Below are 22,590 nucleotides of genomic sequence, written 5' to 3'. Positions count from 1 at the left end.
CTGCAGTTTTCTTGTTCTGTCTTGTCTTGTTGCCATGCTTTTTGGGTGGTCATCTTAGCCAAGTTTGACTGTACTCTGTATGTATGTGTTAGTTCAAAACATACTGGGGTCAATCCCTGGTTCAGGTCATTGACCTTATTTCTTTGGAGCAGAATAGGAAACAGAGCAAAAACAATATGTTTTCCTTCGGTAAACATGAAAATGTTGTTCCAAAACGTACTGGGGTCGATCCCTGGGCTCTCCTGCTCATCTATCAGCTCATCTCCGGATGACATGGTGTCCTGTAGACGGAGCGCGGGGAAGTTTCCTGGGCGGGTCCCCGGGGCTCGCAGACGGTGAGGGGTCCAGGGAACGGGTACTACTGCCACTGGCACTGTCTGTGTCACTACCGGGGATAGCCTGTGGAGCATACATGTAGGAAAATGGCTCTATGTACAGTGTTCAAGTTACACAAAGAAATCATTACTCAAATAACTGGATAGATTTTGAAAACTGTCAGATGTTTTAAGTAACATCTACTACCAGTATTCCAGAATCTAGTGAGTGTGAGAGAGTGTTGCTTGAGTAAAAATTTCTGTGTGTATCTCATTACATGGATGTCTAATATTCATCGACGTACATGTAGTTAATAAAACATGATGTGGGAGGTTATACTACAGCAATCTTCCCAGACCTGTTGGAAATTTTATGTTCTTTCATTAAATTCGTAAAAAAAATGCAGTGAAAATGCCTCCGGTGCTATAAGCAACTTTCAGTTTATCCTCCATACCTGTGGTGAGTGTGCCCAGGCCTTGATGGGGTGGGATGTACCATGTTTGTCTATCGGACTGTCATCCATGGAGGAACTGAACTCAGCGCTGCCAGCAGACACACTACTCGCTCTTCTGGGCCGCTGCATCTGATAGCTGCGCATACAAAACATAAAATGTTTCAAATGGTACGTTTTTGGTGTTGTACTAGTCACTGTACTCTCAGCTACTCTTCAAGGGAATTTCTTATAATCACTTCAATAGTTGAGCCTACTGCTCCCCTACTTAGCACACAGAAATATGTTATCTTTGCTTAAACTTGCCATTTGTATACAGAGCTATCTTTTGCACCTATATATACTTTGTTACAAAGCTTTGAACTATGCTGAAAACCCCGAAACTACTAAAAAATAACAGGATCTTGACACAAACCATTAGTAAAAAAGGGTCTACAAATTCCTGCTTTCTGGATATTCTACAGAAATTTTATCAACGTCATAGAATGTTTTGTGACTTTCTGGAATCTAGGAGAGCCAAAAAAGGCTAGTTCATGTGATTTATCTACCTTGTGGATGCTGTGTTTACATTAGGAAGGAATGCTGCCTTGACACATCCATACCATCCTTGGCAGGACCTTAGCTTTATCTTTGAGGCATCCAATGCACTTTCAGGTCGTTAAAACTTGATTTATAAAGTCAAGTTTTGGGTCATTCTTTCTACGTACATGTAGGAAGTTGAATCAATCCCGTATCATACTGATATCTGTGAGGCAAAAATGCCATGTCCATGACATAAAACAGTTGCTTGTTTTGTATCATAAATTAGTTCTATCTACACAATGTATTTATGAGAGGTACACAAAAAGAGATTTCTCCCTTAGCTTCTTTTGGGGTTATGCAGACAGTATTCTTGCAAATGTTTGAGCGACTCACCCAGTGTATGGCTCAAACTCGTAGACTACATTGTTGTTAAAGTTGGAGGAGGAGGGAGGGAGGCCCTTGACAAACTCCCCAAACTGTGTGCCTGGTTCATACAGCTTGGAGCTCTCACACAGGGTCTGGAACTGTGGGGAAAATAGTCCATTCAGTAACTACTGTAATTCCTGAACCGTGAACATGACAGTTCTGCGAACAGCTCCATTTTTCTCAGACCGTGAACTTTTGCTACCGTGAACAAAGAGTGATTTACAGTAACATCTACATTTCATAAAATTCCAATGATAACTTCTCTTCTACAATGTTCTGCCTTCTGCTTGGTACTACAACTTATGACTTATAATGTAAATTTGATGCACAAAATGTACAGGCATAGTTCTTGGCTATAGGAGGGAAAACATAGGCTGCCTTACCTGTACAGGGCTAGGTGCAGCCATAGTGTGCTGCATCTGGAAGTATCCTACTGTCACCTGTAACGAAAGAGGATACAAATCATACAATGAAATAAAGGTGAAAACATATATTAAAAGAAATGAATACTTGGACTGTTGATTAAAAATCAACATTGTAATTGTGTGGGCCGGCTACTCTCTCCTTGCAGCCAAGGGCTGAAATAGGAGGACCTTACAATTGGGAAAAAAAGAAAATATGATTGATCGTTTTGATCTGTTCTTACAGCTTTCATGGTTTGGTCGCACTGGTAGATGAGTTCTCTCAGTCCTGACAGGACCTGTGCTTTCATCTGCTCCAAGGCCTGCTGTCTGTTGTTGGCCTCCACCACGCAGGCCTTGTATGTAGTCTCTGCCTCCTCTGCCTGCACAAGACATATTCATAGTCCTGCTCATTGTATCATACACACTTATGGACTGGTACAGAAGAAAAGGACTGAAGCAGAACAAAATGCTGCTCTTTCCCAAGTAGAGAAATCTGAAAACATACGACTTACCAACAACCTATCATAGTCTACTAGAGTTTTCACAATTTGGGCAATTTGGATACATTCAAAAACTGCACAAAACATACACAAATTGGATCTGGCCTGCCTTATAACATGTGTACCGTTCAAATAAGTAAAGTACTCAGTAACTGTCAAATGGAAGTAGAAAAAGCAACTGCAACACCATCAAAATCATACTTATACTTCCAACTACCTTTCTTAGTCAGGCCTCATAAAATGTGTCTGTCTTCTACTATGATAAAACTTTCCCTCAATGGATCAAAGAGGCAAATTTATAGAGCCCTACCTTATGTAGACAGTCTTCTTCTATCTTCCTCTTCTTGTCCAGTTTGGTGCCTCCTCCTGTGCTCTTGGTGCCCAGACTGGGGGTGCTGATGCTACTGTTCATGGTCTCTGTCTCTGCCTTCGCTGCTGACTCCTTGGCCTTCTCATACTCCTGCTGTCTCATCACGTACTGCTGACGAGCCTTTCTCAGGTTAGACAGGGAGTCATGCTGTGGACAACACGGCGAAGAAAAAAAATACTTAACAGGCAAGAAAATACATGTATACAGGCAAGAAGCATTTACCATAGGAACAGGGAAGGCATGCCATCATGATGATAACAAACTTCACAAAACAAACAAAAAATTGCCAAGTACATTATAATCATGACATATAACTACTGAACATGGCAAGAATGCAAAAACCGTACAACACAAACTTGTGTACACACCTACAAACAAATACACATTTAGAGCATTTAAGGAGAAGTATGTATGGAAACTCACCAATCTCTTTCTTTCGTGTTGCCACAAGTCCTTCAACTCTTTTCTTCTTCTCTCGTGGTCGTTTCTCCTCATGGTAAGGGGCTGGAAACACACAAACATATCATAATATATACCTCTCGTGTTTTACAAAGGTACAGAGGATGCATTCCTTTCTTTCTGGCAAAGTGGTCCTCATCAAAGCGACAAAATCATTCCTTGTTGTACGTTAAGCAGATTTAATTAAGGATAATACTGTCTTCCAACTTACCTCCACAAACTTGTGACCCTGTAGTAAGGTACATGTGGCCTGGCATGTGTTATAATGTTCTATGTCCTGTAACACAGTCAATAAGAAAAAAAGTTACTTTCCTGAAACAACAAAATGCCAGTTACTTTGGAAAATGCACAAATGTAACAAAAATGCTGCGAACTTGGATAGTGTAGAAGTTAAATTGACCAAATACCTGATCTAATGCTGTACAATATATTGACTGGAACGGTAGAAAACTCTGTTGACAAAACAAGAAAATTCCATTATTTTTAAAGAAAACTTTTGCTCTCAACCACAAATTTGGAAGGAAACATCGACAAGAAAAAAACTCTGACTATGTATATATTGTACATGTATATGTAGAATTATACTCACATCTTCAGTAATAACTGCTCTTGTGTTCTGTGCTAGCTTGGCTATGCTTTTTGCATATTCCATTTCTGAAAAAAAAAGTCAACTAATGAGCTATTATTTTTATGTATCATGAACACACAGAAATTATATAAGCCATCTTCAAGTGAGTTATTCAATGGAAACATATATTTTAACCTAGGGTGAGGATCAATCCTCTACTAATGACTTGGACACATCTTTGCAGTAAAGAATAAAAATCTAAAGGAAGTAACAAGAAAAGCCATTCAAAACTCTATGCGTACCAGAATTACATGAACCACAGCAAGTAACAATCTCCTTATTTAAGAGATGCTGCCCTTTGACTGAACTTCTGAAATGACAAACTATGTCCTGTGGAATTCCTAACAGTTCTTCTTCCAACTGGTCTTATATACACTGTACATGATGTAGTGTTGGCTTCAGATCAACAGCTAAAATGATGTAACTCCTAAAGGACACAAATCCTCAAAGAGTCCATCAACAAAGGCTTACAAGCAGATGTCTTTTTGGGAATAAATCTAACGTAGTTGACTTTGGGAGGGATCCAAGAGACCTTTGGTCACCCTACAGAAGTGAGAATCCCTGAAGTAAAAGCCAAGGGGTTTATAAGGGTGACAACCAAGTGTTGATGAACCACAACACGGGATCTAAGTGCTTCTCTTTTTTAAACAGATGGAAAAGTCGACCTTTTTCTAGGGGTGAAATCAAGCAGTTACAAGCTTTAGATTTAACTTCAAAAAAGTAGCTTTAGTCAGTCATATTCTTTGCGTTTTGTGTTTTTAATCCACTCACATTATCAAGCCAAGTGCTCCTGTTACAACTAAATAAGTATAACAAACATGGTACCATTGTTAAGAGTACATTTATAACGAACATACTTTCCATAGATCACATGATATACATGTAGTACAATTGATAGCAAAACGATGGAGATATGGTCAACAAAAGTCTAATTTTTCTCAGTTTTCTCTATCAGTTTATTTTCTTCTAAATGGTTTAATATTCAGCATGGGAGACTTGTCAGACATTTCCCAAATGCTGGCTTTCCAACTCCAGTCCAGCTGCAACATGTCATAGTTTTTCCTGCTGACCCACCACTGGCCTGGTCCCAAGAAAGTACTCTACTCACCACGGGCTGTCACTTAGGATTGTTGGTGTGGCCCAAATGGGATAGTCTAACTGTCAAACCTCTGGTAAGATACATACGGGGCAACTACAAATCTGTCCACAGCTTTCAGATGTTAAGATATGGCTAGTTCTGCAGTTAGTGGGATATTCTTCAATCAGTAACTTTTTGAAAGGTAGCAAAACTCGTACCTCCAAATTTTTGACATCCACTGTACGTCTTGATCACGGAGAGACCTTGTCTCATGAGAACACAAGACAAGGTCAAGACTAGGGCAGAGCTTGTTTTCACAAGACTACATTCAGTGGACATTGAAATTTTGGAGGTAAATGTTTTGCTTCCTCCTAAAAAGTCACTTATTCAAGAATATTTCGCTAACTGTTGATCTATACGTGACTGACGAACCTCTTGAACAATGGCTACTTCTATTCAGCCTGGGACACTATTTTAACTCAACTATGGAGAAAAAAAGTGTGGTACTATCAGTATCAACTCAAATGTTTGGCATTGGTGTGCAGAACTGGCACTATGCTGACTCTATCCATCTTGTACATCACTCACCTAGGCTGGCTTTTTTCTCCACATAAGTGATGATGTCCTTGGCATATTTGGACCAGGCTTTGCAGCGCTGAAGGGCGAGGTCCACCCCTGACTCCAGCCTCAGGAGGGTGTTGTCTATCTCCTCAGCTGGTAACGCACCTACACCAGCCAAAACATCACGGGTTAACAAACTGGTTACGAGATGAGAAGGCTAGAAGATTGCTGGTGAATGTGATAATTATTACCGGTATACATAGGTAACCTGGATGCCAGACCCATACTGTAAATCACTTTAAGTTCGTGGTAGCAAAAGTTTTCGCTCTGAAGCAAATGTTTTCACTCTGAGAAAAATAGACATGTTCATGGAACTTTAAGTTTGTCGTGCCGGTGGTAGTAGGTGCAGCAAAAAGTTGGCAAATTATTTGTTCATGGACATCATGGTTATGATAAGGTCTCAGAATAGAAGTGACTACGAAAACTGCAAATTGTGACTTACTGTAACATGCTAGGCACAGAGTTAGTCTGTGAATCAGGGCATAACTGAGGGTGGCTGTGGTATAATTTCCTTGGAGTCCATGTTGGCCCTGGAGTCGAGGGACTGACCTACTGTACATGTATGTAGGCCCTGGAAACAGTCTGGCACCCAGGTTAACTGCTGTGCTCTTTCATAATCATTTTGCCAGGACACAGGAAAACCTGACAAAACTTGTTGAAAACTTTTATCTTTTATAAAAACTTTTGTAGATGTAAAGTTTTATCTTTATACATGTTACATACAAATCAAATCAACTCTCTGCATTTAGACTTTTCTGCAATGCTGACAAAATGAGACAAAAAAAAACAAAGGGTCTTTGACGAAGTATTTCAGTGCCCTGGGCTAAAAACCTATACATAGACCACACAGCTGCCACAGACACTGGACTGACGTACAGCTAACATTCTTCCCAGGTCAACAGACAGTTCTGTCATGGGCTCACAATACTATATTGTACCCATCCAATATATTACATGCTACATGGTGCATAAGATCACTATATGCAAAAGATTTCATCTGCCAAGGGCGATAAATCTACCTTCTAAGCTAAATCTTTTAACGTCCAGATTTTGTGATAGTGTGGGCTACCTGTACTGGTAATATTTAAAAGTAGGGGCTCTGAAATACCCTGGTACCTATCATTTTATCCCCTATACAATAGACAATAGAATGACAATAGAACATTCTGATCTCTCGTAATCTTTTTCTTTTAACATCTTACAATCTGTGGGATTTTATGGCATGAAGAATGAAATTGTCCACATTTGCTGTTGAACACAAATCAGATTGAAGTCAGGTATGCATAGGGACAAAATAAATATGCAAGCATCTTTCCTTTGGAAACTTTGAGCCATAAGTCTCTATCTAAGATATTTCACTTCTAAACAATGCAGGCATAGATTACTTGTAACACTTGTGATTCTGGACCATGTTTGTTTCTTAGTAGAGCTGTGTCTGCGTCAGTTGTACGTTTAAAAAATGCCTTCCGTGTTGACATATCACCGGTGCACATACCTTGGGTAATGTCAACACGTACACAGCATGCTTTCCTTCAACCACGTCTGGATTCTTCTCTTCTGATTACGTTCATGTTTACCTTTTTCCATTCCCCCAAAGTTCTTGTGGTAACATTTTGTAAAACCTTGCAAGCCTATTTAAATAACATATCAAATTATCAGCTGTTTTCAGCTGTTTTCCCACCTGTTTCAGGTGTGTGTTCCTGACTGGGGTGCCTGCCGTGGGAGTTCTCCTGAACTGCACCTGCTGATGACAGGTTTTCATGCGACTGTCGGGAAAAAAACAAACAAAAACTGATTAGAAAATCTTTTTCTCCCGAAGAATTCCTATAATGTTTAGTCAACGACTCTTGCAATATTTTTCTGTTGCAACACTTGATATTAATTTTTTTCGAAGGCACAATATCTTTATGGCATCAATTTAAGCTAGAGATATTCTTGAAAGGGGGGAAGAAGAGAAACTTTAACTTTATCATTTTTTTTCTTCAAGTACTTCTTTCATCAATGTCTGCAACTAATAGCAAAAGAAGCTTAATATAAAATCAATGCCTTACCTTACTATGCAACATGTTACTAACCATATTGAAGCTCTACATGTACATTGAAGGCCGAACACTTCAACAGAAATGGTGCTAGACATTCATAATGTTTGCTGGGTGACTTGCAAAGATGTGTGTACTTGTGTGCGACAACAAGTGCATGTGATGTCATACTCATTCCTTTGCGCTAACCTCTTTGTTAACATTTAACAAGTCTAAGTAATAAACAAAGTTCAAGTCTGCCTTCATCTTAAATATCGTCCATTCAAAAAACAACAGTTGATACAGAAATTTTCAATTTATCTCCTCCTCCTAGTTTTCTTAGTAACAAAACTTACCTTTTCTAAACAAAAATACATGAAACACTGAAAGCACAGACACAATCGAGATATGCAAGGTAAGCATCAGAAAATGTGGGGGATGTTTACAACAATCCATGTACAACAATCATGAACAATGTAAAACACTTACCACCGCAACACCATTCTGGAAACTTCTGAGTTGAAAGAAATGCCTTTTTCTTGTCAGATTCTTCATGGCCGAAACAGACAATTACAAGGGAAGACATTCGTACCATATGCCTAAGTCAAAGTGCACCTGTCTTAAAGTTTTGAGGAAGTTGGGTGATCCTGTGATGACAACATCACCTGTGTTTACACCTATCCTTAGTGACCCCAGCGCGAGGAAGGTCATCCCACTTGTCATGGGAAGTAGAGAAGAAAAGGACTCACCCTTGTTTTGCTGGACTGGGGGGCTGTGGGTGTGGTGGTCTGCTCCACATCCCCCATCAGGTACTCCGACACACTGGAACACACAAGTCACATCAACTGTCAAACACACAAGTCACATCAACTGTCAAACAGTGCAACACACAAGTCACATCAACTGTCAAACAGTGGAACACACAAGTCACATCAACTGTCAAACAGTCATATCAACTGTCAAACAGTGGAACACAGTCATAAATCACATTAACTGTCAAACAGTGGAACACACAAGTCACATTAACTGTCAAACAGTGCAACACACAAGTCACATCAACTGTCAAACAGTCATATCAACTGTCAAACAGTGGAACACAGTCATAAATCACATTAACTGTCAAACAGTGGAACACACAAGTCACATTAACTGTCAAACAGTGGAACACACAAGTCACATGAACGGTCAAACAGTGGAACACACAAGTAACATTATTTATCACATTGTTGCTTCAATTTCTTCAATTTTAAATAAACGTTTCCTTAATAATTTTGTAGTTTATCAAATCGCAGCCATATTTCCAATTAATCTTCCATCCTATCTCTGACTTGCATAGCTGAGAATGTTATCATATCTGTACACTACAAATTCAGGGGGGGGCCCCATAGAGACAATGGTACATCCCAAAGAAGTGAAAGATACATATCAGCCATACATGTACATATCTCTTACCCCCATGTGGGAATTCAGATCAGATATCAGAACACTGAAGCATCCTCTGCTTCTCCCAATGGGACAGACAGACATCAAGGAATTTTCCTATAATTGTTTATACTAGCTAATACCCATGATCAAGATAAACAGATTAAGGGGGATACATTTCACATATTTATGTTTTTACCTTTTAAAATTGGTGTTCGGAAATAGCAACCCCAAAATTGCAATTCTACTGCACATGAATTGTGCATGTAGTTTCTTTCTGTATTCTAGACTATTGCCTATCACATTTTTAGGATGCTTACGCCAAATTGGAAATTGATAATTTTCAACATCCAACAAATGCATCAAAATTGTGGTAGACCATTCCTTTTCATTGGTGACTTTCAAAAATAAGATGACTTAGAGTAGAGCTAGTTGTTTACTTAGCTTATCCTACCATGGTAAACCGGGTATAATTTGATTATGGCTTTGTGTCAGCTATGCCACCCAGGTATTTTTGGGTAGTAAGTGCGGAGTAACACATCTAGACACAAAATGAAGCTTGTGCTCTTTGCAAATCTGTAATAAACACAAGATAACAAACCGGAAGTTCTACTGCAGTACCATAAAAAGCTGGCAGGGGGCCCAAAACCTTATCATTTGCAGATCTCATCAAGACCTATCCACATACCAAATATCCATGCAGGCATTATCAAGTCAGTGTGTTCACACACACACATACTTATACAGACACAAGCTCCCAAAAACATAAAGTTCTTGGCCAAGCTAAAAACGTAAGAAACCTCTGATTGATATTGTCAATGTCAGCCAACCCTGTCAATAACAACAGTCACTATATCAAAACTATCACTGGGCCCCTGGGCTGCATGTGTGACATTTAATGCAGTCTGTACGTGGTAATCATATTTGCCATTTGACATGCCATTGCTATGCTATCAAAATGGCATCAAGTGTCACCCCTCCATACTGACGCACCCCTAATGTCACTAGACCTTGACCTTACACACTGTCTTCTCCAAACATTTACCATAAGCAAAATAACAGTCAACATTCCTCTCACACTAATCTAGTAATTCATACATGCATATTAATTATGGGTATTATAAGGAACCAATGATTGATGACATATTCGTACATCATGCATCTTTTGCACCCGGCTAATATGGACATATATCAATATACATGTACTTTAGGTACCGAAATCTGTACAATGAATATTGAAAAAACATTACAACAATGGAAAGAAAATAACTGTACTAGTCAACTGTCCTATGGTGACACTATGAAAGGGTGTATCTAAATATATATCACTGAACAAAGGATGATTCAACAAACTGGTACTCAAATATTACTAACATAGCTGATCTAAGTTTAGCTACAAGTATCTACAAATATACAGTGGGCTCAAGAGTCAAATAGGGTGCAAAGTCATGCATGTGATTGTGAGTGCAACATTATATTGCACAGGCAATGTGTAAAAGTGCCTAGAAACAATTATTTACAAATGGCAGACAGTTAAAGAACTTCAAAATGTCCTAACAACTGTATACATAACAGTTCATAGAAAACAAAAGAGTAGGATAGCTTAGGCAAGACAAACATATAGTAACACATACCTAAAGAGGTGCCAAGAGCGAAACATCATTCCCCCCGAGCGATACATTTAGGGAAAACTTAGCGCTAACGCGGGAAGAAATCTTCTGTCAATGGGTCGATCAGTTCTTTCATCGGAGGCAACCAAAATATGGCAGCGCGGTCCCCATACTTCAAATAGATGGCATGGCAGGCTTTATGAAGACTGGGCTCTGTGACTGAGGGCTTACAAGGGGTCTTCCAAAACTTGGCATCTTTGGTGTTGCAGATTTTACTTGTCACTATGTGATGCCTTACTAGTACTGCAGCTGACATGTTTGAAAGATGTCAGCATATGGCTGCATTTTTTTAAAGATTATTCTCTTAGAAATTGTTGGTGGGTGATGACTGTATTTTTTTTAAATATGTTGCAAGTTAACTAACATCTAATTTTACCAGCCTTCAATTATCAGGATTACAAAGTGGCCAGGTTAGACGTTCATCAAACTATAGCAGGTTAAATCACTTCATAATATTCACATAATTCAGCAGAACTATCACTATCAGTTCATAAATTATTGTCTTGTACATGTACTTGCTTCTGGAGTTATTTCAAAGTTTTGCCGATTTCTAGGAACTCCTGATGACAAGGGGGAGTTGGGGACACCTGGTCGCATGTTTTACCCCCTGCAGGAACTCAGAAGACCCCTTGGTCCCCCCAACATTCCCCAGATTTTTCTGCAGCTTGGGTTTTGTTACAAAAACAGAGGGATGTTCAGAGCCTGCCAACTTGGAAACAGCATGTGTGAAGGACACGGCGAAGGCTCTTCATAATCTCTTGGGCAATAGTCATGAGTCACATGTAAGTCTAACTGTAAAGATAGATAGATGTTTGCATACAGATTTAAATACTTGATTTTAAAATTCTTGGGGAAGGGCAACAGCTGGGAATTATTTTTGACATATGGAGGATTAAGAACAATTAATACATGGGGAGATGGTAAAGACCATGGAAAAAGAGGGGGAGCAAAAATTCCTTCTTGAAACTTGTAAATCTTACCAATTCCTTTTTCTTTGGAAGATTTTTAACTGCAAACTGTGATCCTATATGCAATCTGTGAATTGATCAAACCTGCTTGAAGGATAAGCAAATGGCAATGTGTGAATAGCCTATAAGCTGAACACCGTCAAAAGGTGTTCATGAGATATCAAAACTGGTTGTTCTACTGCAGTACCATAACAAGCCACCTGGGGGCCTGAAATCTCATCATTTCTAGGTCTCATCAACACCTAGCCACCTACTAAGTTTCATGACAATCCATCGAAAGCTTATTGAGTTATCATGCTAAACCACACACACACACACACACACACACATACATGTACATACACACACACAAATGCCATGGAAAACATAACCTCCTGGCGAAGGTAACAAACCTGCTGCTGAAGGCCAAGGCCAGCTGATCGATGGCGTCGTAGAAGTCAGAAGGCACTTCTCGCTCCTCCTCATAGTTATAGCCTGGAGAAACAAACAAGGAAAAAGTCTTGTTATTACAGTGGCAGAAATACTTTTTTGCAGTGTTCTGCAATATTGCAGAATGTCAAAATTTTGTTCTGTAATTTGGAAATACTTTTTGCAAATACACTTTCATTGTCAAGTCCGGATCTAAACCTATGGTATATACAAAATTGCATGTTGGCAAACATTTATATGCTATTTAAAAAAATACATGCAATGTATATTATAGAGTCAGTAGTAAACACAAAAGCTCTTAGACACCATTAAGCTTCTAGCCTGATTTGCAAAATTGCAGGTTCCATAATTTTTCTTCTGCAATATTGAAAATGTTTCTGCAAAATGCAGACTGCAGATGGGTATTTCTAACACTGTATTACTGTCTTATTCTCAACACACTGTCACAGACAAGCACACATTAGCCTTAAAATGTTTCATTCTGTGACAATTTATACCCAAACAAATTTTGAGAAAGATGCCTAGTGCCTACAAAGATGCTTTTTCTCAGATTTGTTTTTATTTTAACTTCCTAAATCTCAGCAGCCTTGATCCACATCACCCACTGACATTTGGGAAGAACTGAAAACATCCCTGGAATGGGAAAAGAATTGATGACATGAACCAGGCCATATGCTAATTCTAAACATCCTAGAGACATGCATACACTGCAGTAACCCTGCCCTTTCTGATGAAATTTTGGTTCACAGAACAACAAAGATATCCGATAATCTTTGACCTTGACTAAGGTAAAGGTGACATATTTTAGCACATATACATTAATTTGAAATGGTAAGTTTGCAAAGAAGCTTCTGAAGTTTGTCTATCAACATAGCAAGGACAATCTGCAATCCTGACTGATGTTGTCTTCCCCTTTGAAGTTTATCAGAAGTTGAGATATTAATCATTATGTGACTCTATGAAGATATAGGTTATTATATCATTGTCCCTTGGGGAGAACACTGAAGAGAGATCTGACACTGCTGTAATGCACTATCCTACTTCTAGCCAGCCAGAATTTTTTTCCCGGTCATCTCAATTTTGTTTACACAACATCATTGACATTGTCAAGCACCAAATGTGACAATCATAGGAAAGTTTGAAATCTTAACCCTCTGAAATGCTATTTCTTGCATTTTGACTGGAATATTTTGCTGTTAGACTAAGCTTGGTTAAATGACGTCTCTTTCCATATTTTTATACGCCGATTTTTGTCCGTCAAAGATAACGGATTGGGCAAAATTTCTCTGTGAGCAGCAAAATTCTGTAATGATGGAAAGATGGACGCTGGCTAGAAGTAGTAGAACATCTAGTCATTGGTGTAATGTGGGTACTCTGTGCCTCAAAGCAGCATACTTTTTTTGTATTGGTACATTGTCACTAAAAGTTGAATTGAAGGTGTGAAGATGCATTTATTATTTGTAGAAAAAGTCTGAACGGTAAGTAGTACGTCTAGGAAGACATAAAACATTTAGTTCAACACAGGAAATGCCAGCACACTTCTCTGACTGTTAGCTATCCCTCAGGATGCAACGTAACCTTGACTTTACCAAATTAGCGGAAAATTGCCCATTTAGATTATAACTCTACCTCTTTCCACATACACCATTACCTAATTAACTCTTATCAAATCAGCACACTTCAGCCTTGGCTACAGACAAGCGACCTTGCTAGTCACTAACAGAGCCAGAGAAAGCATCTGTAATTTCTCCAAGGGCCGGCCATGGCCGGTGTTGAGAGGTTGTTCAAGTACCTGACCAAACACTTGAAGGTTATGACAAATGGTATGAAGCAGATTTTACTTCCTTATATGGGGTGTTTTCCTGGTAATCGGATCTACTTGCGATGACATAATGAATGAGGAGAGTTTTCAGACTTCAAGTTGAATGAAGCGCGCAGAATGAAGTTAAGCAATTTTATATGGTAAAGACATTTCATGTAGACATGCTTTGACTAGTTTTAGGCTTGATTCCACTTTATGTCACTGTGGTGACTGCCAAGCCAAATGCAAATACTGTATTCCAAACATTGCTCATCACAGAGAGTATAAACGTTTTTGTCCTCATTCAGTATAACAATTCAATCTTTACGACAGTCTTTTTAATTTTCTTAGTATCTGCCTGTTTTCATGTATGTCTATATCTGTGTCAGTGTCCCTGGACAGGATTTGCTGTTCAGGATGGATACGTAGACATTTCAACCCTTCTGAGCCCCTAACAGACAGAAATTAAAACTTAAATTGTAACATTTTCATCAAGTCACAAAACTTTTGTTAGGTTTCCAGTTAGATAGAGGCTCAGAGCCCTGGTCACAAAACACTCAAGTTTCTCAAACAAGTAAAAGTAGTATCTTAGCAATAGCAGTTCATAAAAGCATTCGACTTGCTTCAGATTTTTCCCTTGAAATTGCTACTTATATGAAATGACAACAGAAGAAGAGGACAATGAAGATGTGAACTTGAAGTGTGACAGAAGTTGTCCTTGACCTTGATTGTATGTGTGGGAGGGTGAAGCGACTGACAACTGATGACTAAGTCCCCGGAATTAGTCGCTGACTAACGCATGTCCCTTGTTGACATGTAGTTCAAGAAGAAGAATTCAAAACAAAAGCTTAGATTTCCAAATTCCATATAGAAAAGGGATTAGCAAGTCTCTGGTCCAACTCAGAATGACGACCCTTTGTTGGCAGACACTTCTACATAGTCTTGTGGGAGGGAATGACCTTAGTGTTATTTAGTGAGACACCTGTTCTGTATTTTGGCTTGCACAATTTCAGGACACAGGGCTCGTTCTAATAATATGGTTCAAGGAAATTTGAGAAGAAAAATATGTTGATCTCCTTCTCACTGCTGTCTAACCCCAAGACTAATAGAAGTTTGGTACCAGACTTTAGCAGGGAGAAGGTTAATCTACAACGAGAGAAAGAGGCAAATTTGTTGTGCTATGAAAGCCAAGAGCTACAAAAATGTCTTCTGTTTTCATAACACGAAGTTACTTCTTCACTTAGGATTATTTCATTATATTTTCATTTGGATTTAAGAACTTCTTTTCAAATGTGACGACAGGGGTGGTTTAGAAAAAAGTGCATAAGTAACACATAACTGTCAACATTTCAAACATTCATGAGGATATAAATGGAAATAATAGATGGATTAAAAAAATTATTTTCCCTGATCATTTTGAATGGAACAGACCTACCATGTGGAAAGCAATGGCTAAATTTAGAGACGTCATGTTTGAATGGATGGTTCCATAACCATGGTAACAGTCCTGTCCAAACCACTAACATCTGACATTTAACACAAGTGAAAACCACACACCTGCATGACTAGCCTGCATTACTATAGGTCTAATAGCAGGTGCAAAGGCCAGCAGGTGCTACAATTATGCTAATGAGGTGTGAAGTGGGAGGAGCAAACAGCCGCAATTACCTGGTGGTCCTTCCTGTAATGACAGTAAGCAGCCAGGGGGAAGATGAAAGCAAGACCCACATGATTAGTGTAATATACAACTCTAACAATGGATATCGCTTTAATTACAGTCAACAAGAGGGCAGCTTCTGAGCATAATGTATTTACTGTCCCAATAGAGGAAAGTGCTGTTATATAAACTATTTCTCCTGTTTCTTGAATAGCTCCTTGGTACAAACTTTAGAGGGTACAGGTTTTCCAAACCTATTTCTAGGGTTGTTACAGGTTAAAGCCATGACTGTTGGTTGCACATGTAAATAGAATTTTCGTATTTTGCACAAAAACTCTCATTTTCCAAAGTGCCCCTCCCCCTTTGTGAAGAAAGTGTCATAACGTTAACTTTGCATGAGACTTTCTTGATCATTAAAACACTCTCCTGTTTTCTGACATGGCTACACCAAACCTTGTGAAAGCAAGGGTTCAAGGGGACACCTGTTAAAAAACTTAGAAGTTCTAGGGATAGAACTAGAAGTGGTTTAGCGGAAACATATGTACAACATGGCCCCCTCCATGTGTAGGAATGCTGGGGGTACAGACAGGTCACAGAGTTGGTGATGCCTACACTAAGTACAGCAAGACAAATTAAAAGTGTTATATGCTAGAAACGAGTGTAATGCAGTACAACAAACGCTTGAACCCAGAACACATACGGTCACTACAATAGCACAACAATGTCCTCTAGGTATGACGGTTTAGTATAATAATTTACGGTTACCAAATGTCATTGCAATCGCAATATCATTTTGTCTACAGGCAGGTCCTACATTCTACAGGTTTATATCATAACATAAAACTGTTAGTTCTGATGGTTTGGAAGAATGTCTAAATAGAAGCTGGTGCACCTTGGTTGAAGGAAAAATACAACTTCGAACATAGGCAAACCCCAAACAGTTATGTGGAGAAGTCGAACCAATGAGTGGGACAAGTGTTCTGATTCGTGTTGTTTATCATATTAATAGAAGGCTTGATCCCCCCCTCGATGCAGAAGTGGGCACACCTGTTGTCAACAAGTTTCACCTGTTCTTCTTCACACCTGCCATACTCCAGGTTCCACATGCTGAGTCACACGTAACAGCTAAAATTAAAATTCCTTCAGGTTTCCCTCTCTGACAATTGCTGCAAATCGTTGGATACCAGGACGAATACCAGCCTGCACTGATGCAGGTAACATTGCACCAGAAGTTTTACTACCTGCACCACTCAGAATTTAGGAAGTACGAATTACTTCTTTTATACTTCATAGGCAGTAGTAGTCAGTGCAGCAAATAAAAATCCACATTGTATGTATAAACTCAATACATAGACCGGTGCAGATTAGGTGTATGTACATGTGGTGCATGAAGGGCTGTTTACCAAAAACAATTGCATCAGGTTGGTAAAACATATGAGGATCTTTGGATTTTCTTATACTTATACTGTGTACTTCTCTCCCCTTGCTTACTGTTTAATGCCTATTATCATTGCTGAACCCGGACAAGGGGGGATACAAACTTACATAGCAGTAAAAAGCAGTCAGAAGTTCGGAGGAAGATGTCTGATAGACATCGAAACATAAGCAAGGTTAGAGAAGTACTGGTTGTGTGTATCAAAACCCGAAGTACTGTCTAGTTTTGATATGTAAGACCTTTTCTACATGTACCTTTAATCTTGCTGATGAGGGTCCCTGCCGCGGTGAGGATCTCGGTGGAGTGCAGAGGCGGATATTTTCCCAGAACGCTCTTCAAGATGCACAGGACCTCCCCGAGTCTCTCGTGCGCCGCAACTCTCCGTGTGTCACACTTTTCTGCAAACACAAACAAACAAACAAACAAACAAAACATGAGTTGTCATGTTTTTTTTACTCATAAACAAACTCATTTTTTATCATTATTATGTTAGGATTATGATGAGATGACATGGAACTTCTTCAGGCCAGTAGCTGAATCTGTAATGTGAGAAAAAAAGTAAGAACAAGCTTGTACTACTAGTTTTTTTAGGAGAAATCCTTCCATACCAAATGATGGTAGTGCTCTGGAGTTATGGCTATAGCCAGCTTCTTGCAGTTTTTAAGCTCTGGAAAAACAAATGACTCATCATCTTAAAATCAACTGACAGCAACCATAACATTGGATAATCCTAGTAATAAAATACCTTGTCTCAACTCTATGATCAATGACCAAAAATTGGCAATAAAACTTCTTTCCTCCCTTCCCCCTTTTCCTCCATCCCTTCCAACCCCCCACCCCCACCAAGCCTTCACCAACTTTGCCATATTAAGTCCCATTAGTCACCAACTTGTTACAGTATTAACTTGACATTGATCGTAATACTTTCAACACAGCTTCTTGCTGATGTCTTCCACATGGCCTGCGTCTCCCCAGGACACTTGACCCAAGACAAATTCCTTAGAGCGCCGAGACAAGACTGGGCCATTTAAGGAGCTTTGGCCTTCAGTCAGCCAGCATGACTTTTCATCCCAACTTTTCCACTTTCACTGATGAAGAAAATGTGTGTCCCGGACACTTTGAAGAATGATGAACTTCTTCTCTGTTTGACTCATTTCCTGTGCTTTTAGATCTTCAAGTGCATTGAGGAGGGATTAGAACAGCATATGGCTGCATGCCAAAACTGTGCTGTACTTCAGAACTGACATGAATGTCCATTTAGGGGAGAACCAAGATGGGCTATGCTGGAAAAATATCATTTGAACAACGAACACTTTCATTCAGCCTCCTTTCATCCTTTTTTGTCCACCCCCTCAGTAGATACCCATTATATTGTAGCAGTGCTAAAGCTGGAAGATATACCGTATATATAAAAGCTGTGAGGAATCGTATTCACTCAACACCGTCAAATCTAGTTAGGTAGGTGACTCAGCGTACTGGAGACCTGCCAGTTCTTATCACAGTGACTCCCACACATGTAAATTGTAACGATGAAATAAAGCATACCTCAAAATCTGAGACTTAGTGCTCCATGGCAGTTTTCTTTGAAAATTGTATCATGACTTTTCATTTTTTGCATTGTACATTTTTGGCCATGATGGTACACTACTTCTAGTGACGGTGATACATGTACACTTCTATTGGCCTAGTTACCAGACCTATTATAGATCCCCAGTCCCATTGCGCAAATTGCGGAGAGGATATAGGGCTTTGGAGCTATAATAGGTCTGGTAACACATCTTAACCAATACTAAAACTGAAATTACTAGCTACATCAATATTCCAAATTTTTGAACTGTTAAAACATGCCAGGGGAGTTCTACGTTAGATTGATACTTGGCAAATCCTAAAAGTAAAAATTCAGTTTGTCATCTAACGCTCATTTTAAGAAAAGTGAGACTACCAAAATTTAAGTTGGAATTCTAAAATACAAAGGTATTTTGGTAGTTGAAAATAAGATTTTATAATTCAAAGACTAATAGTGGACTGTACACTCACAGTACAACATACTCACCATTTGTCATGTTGTTCAACCAAATGTTGCGTGTACACGTCAACTGGGTGTTTGGAGATTTATAAGAACTTTGTGTACTCTCAAAGGTTTAAGTCCGAAAGCCTGTGACAGTGACATATTATATTCAAGTTATGTTCTATTCATGGTTCAGTCATAGGCATGTTCAGACTATTAGTCACTCAGTACTTGAGCACTCGCAATTTGTCGTGACTGTGTTCAAGTTGGAAGGCAGACAATGGGGAAAAACTGCCGCATTTCTGCTCTATGGTACAAGAATGTTGGCATTGAGGAGGAAGTAGTAGACTCACAATGGCAGCACAAAGTAGAACCCAAACAACTAACGTTAGAACATGCTTGTTCTGAATGGCCGTACATTGTACCCGGCGAACGCATACAGATATTTCAGTTTGCCATGCCGTGCAAAGAGCCTAACGTCAAACAAAACAACAAAACCTATTCTGAATCTCGGTCAAAGCTAGACAACAACAACAATACAGCCTTTTCTGAACTTCAGCAAATAGTTGGAATGCAAACCATGGAAAAACGATCAGAGCATGTTTGTATACCGATATATGATGTACATGTAGCAACTGGTGCTAGCTCCATCAAAACTAGGACAGAAAGATTTGAGTGGCAGTACTGGTAGATAACAGATCTAAACGTAAGCATGACCTCCCATTCCTATATATCTGAAAGGTAGAACTGAAAACGTTGGATGAATGCAAGAAATTTAGACAGGTTTTCGTTTTCACAAAAAAATTGAAAGATCCAGAGTTGAACACTGGCATCTGCCTGTAGCATATGCTCCACTCCCCATGGCTTCCCGCCAGTTGAGCCCAAGCAACAGCCGGAATTCCTCCCATCTGACCTTTCCTTCCCACACAATTCCGTACCCGTTTTCCAGGCAATTCCACAACACACTCTTCTAAACTCTACACTCCACATTCCGAACAAACCTTTTTGTTCAGCATCCCTTGGAAGACCCATGTCACCAGTCCCGAAAAGTCTGGTCCCGGCGGAAAAATGTCCTAATTCCTCACATGGACCATCGCTGCCTTGCAGTCAGGCGCTATGGATGGTTGTTACAGAGCTGCTCACAGAGATCTACACAGGGACAAACCCCAGAGACCCACACAAACATGCAGGGAATGTACACAGGTTGCAAGGGGGGAGCAGCATTTTATCAACGTCAGGACACCCCAGTTTTGGGGGCGGGGCAACTGACAGGTCCAGACTGTCACTGCAAAGTAGGGGAAATTTCCCAAAGACTTATCCTACTTTTGAAAAAAAACAAGGAAACAACATTGTCACACCTTAGACATTGGCGACTTCATGCAAAATGGATTCATATCTGTCAAGACAAGTTTTTAAGAAACATCAAGTGTACCAGGTGTTTCATATGCCAAGAAAATGTAAATATGATAACACCAACTACATGAACCACCTGCATACATTTGCTGCATCTCTAGAAGTAATCAAGAGAAATGAGCATCACTTTTCTGGGAGGCATGTTCAAAAACTTTTCTAAACAGATTTTCTACCCATTTCTGATTTGCGACCAAGTCAGAAGATTCCGTGAGAATCTGGTGCAATGACAGATCAGAGGGAATTCTACACTTCAGGATGACAACACAGCCATGATCTTCTGACCTTTTAAAAACAACAGGTCAAGGTTTCAGGGGCAGTCCAAGTGATACCTTGGGAGACCAGGAAAAATGTGACAGTCTTTAATCTGACTTGTTGAGGGTTCAAAAGATTTGATACCACTAGAAACTTACATAATTTTGGCCTGAACAGACGTCACATGTTACATATTGACTCAATCTTTTTAGTGACAGCCTTTTAAAGGACCATAATTCACTTCCTCCACAGGGAGGTGTGACATGTGGTGATACATCCCCCTGGGAGAACATACCCCTCACCAGGCGTTACTGATCCTCCCCTGATGCCCACATAAGGTAAACTTTAGGACCACAGAGCAAACATGCTCCTCTCACTTATGTCAATACCTGACATCTTCATACAGCTACAAACCTGCTTCTATGAATCAAAGTTTACAATTGTGAAACTAACTTCACCTTGAACCGTTTCTGCACTCTCTTGGTGTGACAAATATTGTAGTTTCCGGTCAAAAGAGCAGCTTTGGAAAGGGCCAAATTAGGTTAGATGTATGTTGGATCATGCCCTAGTTCTTCTGGTCTGGAGGGATTTGGTGTGGGTACAAGAAACCAAAGAGGTAGGATCTCTGTGGAGCAGAAATACTTGGAGGGATTATTTTCAAACTGACCCCATTTCTGAGCCTGGGAACCATCAAGCCAAGAACATTTTGTGCTTCACTTTTCTTGCGCATGCATGGTGCTGAAGAAACACACAGGTAAATCTTGAAAATATTTCTGTCTCAGTGCCATGGTACATGTACTTTAGTTTATAACGGGTATAGCAGGAACCTCAAACTGTACTGAAGATAGTATATTATTACTTTTTACTCCTTTCAAACAAATTTAACATTTGTTCATGGCTGTAAAAACTTTGTTATCATAGACAGTTCTGTGAAAAGGAAACATCTCGAGAGAATGAAAATGATCAACCTATGATTTCATGAAGGAAACAATAAAATATATATATAAATGGCCAACATTACCTGCATTGTTAACTGATTCAACAAGTTGCCATATATTGCACCTGCTACATATACAAGCCTCGTGCAATAAAGTTCATACGATCTAGCTACAATCAAAACATACAATAAAAATCCTCGAACAATGCACAGAATATCTTACAGAATTTTTTCGGACCAAATAGAAATTGAAGACTTTTTCTCAAATTTTGGTAATAGAAAACAACAGGCTGTAAAAAAAAAGCTGACAAGAAATGGCTAAAAAGATATAATGTTTACCCGCAAATTTTTCAGACGTGCAAGTTACACCTACAAATTTATGTATATTTTTGTAACTATCTGGGGATGCCCTCAGTACATGAATGACCATTACCAGAACACTGTTAACTTCCATAGGGAGGACATACCAACACTGACCAGGACCGGAGTCCTCGCCTTTGAAGCTAGCGCCGGCTTTTCAACATCGACCATCAGAACCGAGGGGTTGGTCGGGTGACAAAAAGGGTCCTAACGTCCTCTTCCCGCTCGCCCACCAATGACACAGACACAAAGGTGCTCCAGGTTAGGTGTCGGTGTGGATAGCCGCTTCTTTCAGTGGTGGTCTCTGACCACGACACCTTCTAATCAGTCCCGACAATATGTTGAAACAAGGCTAACACAAAGGGGGGGATTCCTGATACCGTCATGTGATCACGCCGGTTCCGGTTTACCAGAAAAGTTGGCGAGGCCCAAAAAATCACTTCGCG

The 22,590-nt window shown here is 39.6% G+C and overlaps 1 protein-coding gene across 5 annotated transcripts in view; it reads right to left on the bottom strand.

Annotated features, from left to right (window-relative positions):
• Positions 1-22,590, bottom strand: part of LOC109486249 (minor histocompatibility protein HA-1-like) — a 47,587-nt gene that overhangs the window by 10,626 nt on the left and 14,371 nt on the right. For 3 of the 5 annotated variants that reach the window (XM_019789985.1, XM_019789987.1, XM_019789988.1), the window contains exons 3-16: positions 17,429-17,572; positions 12,245-12,326; positions 8,542-8,614; positions 7,456-7,540; positions 5,742-5,879; positions 4,037-4,101; positions 3,855-3,899; positions 3,659-3,724; positions 3,412-3,492; positions 2,929-3,135; positions 2,361-2,498; positions 2,098-2,154; positions 1,682-1,812; positions 770-905 (exon numbers count right to left, since the gene is read on the bottom strand). In XM_019789985.1, coding sequence (XP_019645544.1) covers positions 770-905; positions 1,682-1,812; positions 2,098-2,154; positions 2,361-2,498; positions 2,929-3,135; positions 3,412-3,492; positions 3,659-3,724; positions 3,855-3,899; positions 4,037-4,101; positions 5,742-5,879; positions 7,456-7,540; positions 8,542-8,614; positions 12,245-12,326; positions 17,429-17,572 — 1,448 coding nt within the window. Of the gene's footprint in view, positions 1-769; positions 906-1,681; positions 1,813-2,097; positions 2,155-2,360; positions 2,499-2,928; positions 3,136-3,411; positions 3,493-3,658; positions 3,725-3,854; positions 3,900-4,036; positions 4,102-5,741; positions 5,880-7,455; positions 7,541-8,541; positions 8,615-12,244; positions 12,327-17,428; positions 17,573-20,183; positions 20,278-22,590 lie in introns of those variants that run through there. The other 2 variants (XM_019789989.1, XM_019789986.1) reach the window with 2 other exon arrangements.

This window comes from Branchiostoma belcheri, unplaced genomic scaffold (assembly GCF_001625305.1).
Source record: "Branchiostoma belcheri isolate BF01 breed outbred unplaced genomic scaffold, Haploidv18h27 scaffold8, whole genome shotgun sequence".
Classification (NCBI taxonomy): Eukaryota; Metazoa; Chordata; class Leptocardii; order Amphioxiformes; family Branchiostomatidae; genus Branchiostoma; species Branchiostoma belcheri.
Note: the sequence above shows the minus strand (reverse complement) of the source record. Positions and strands in the feature narration are given on the sequence as shown.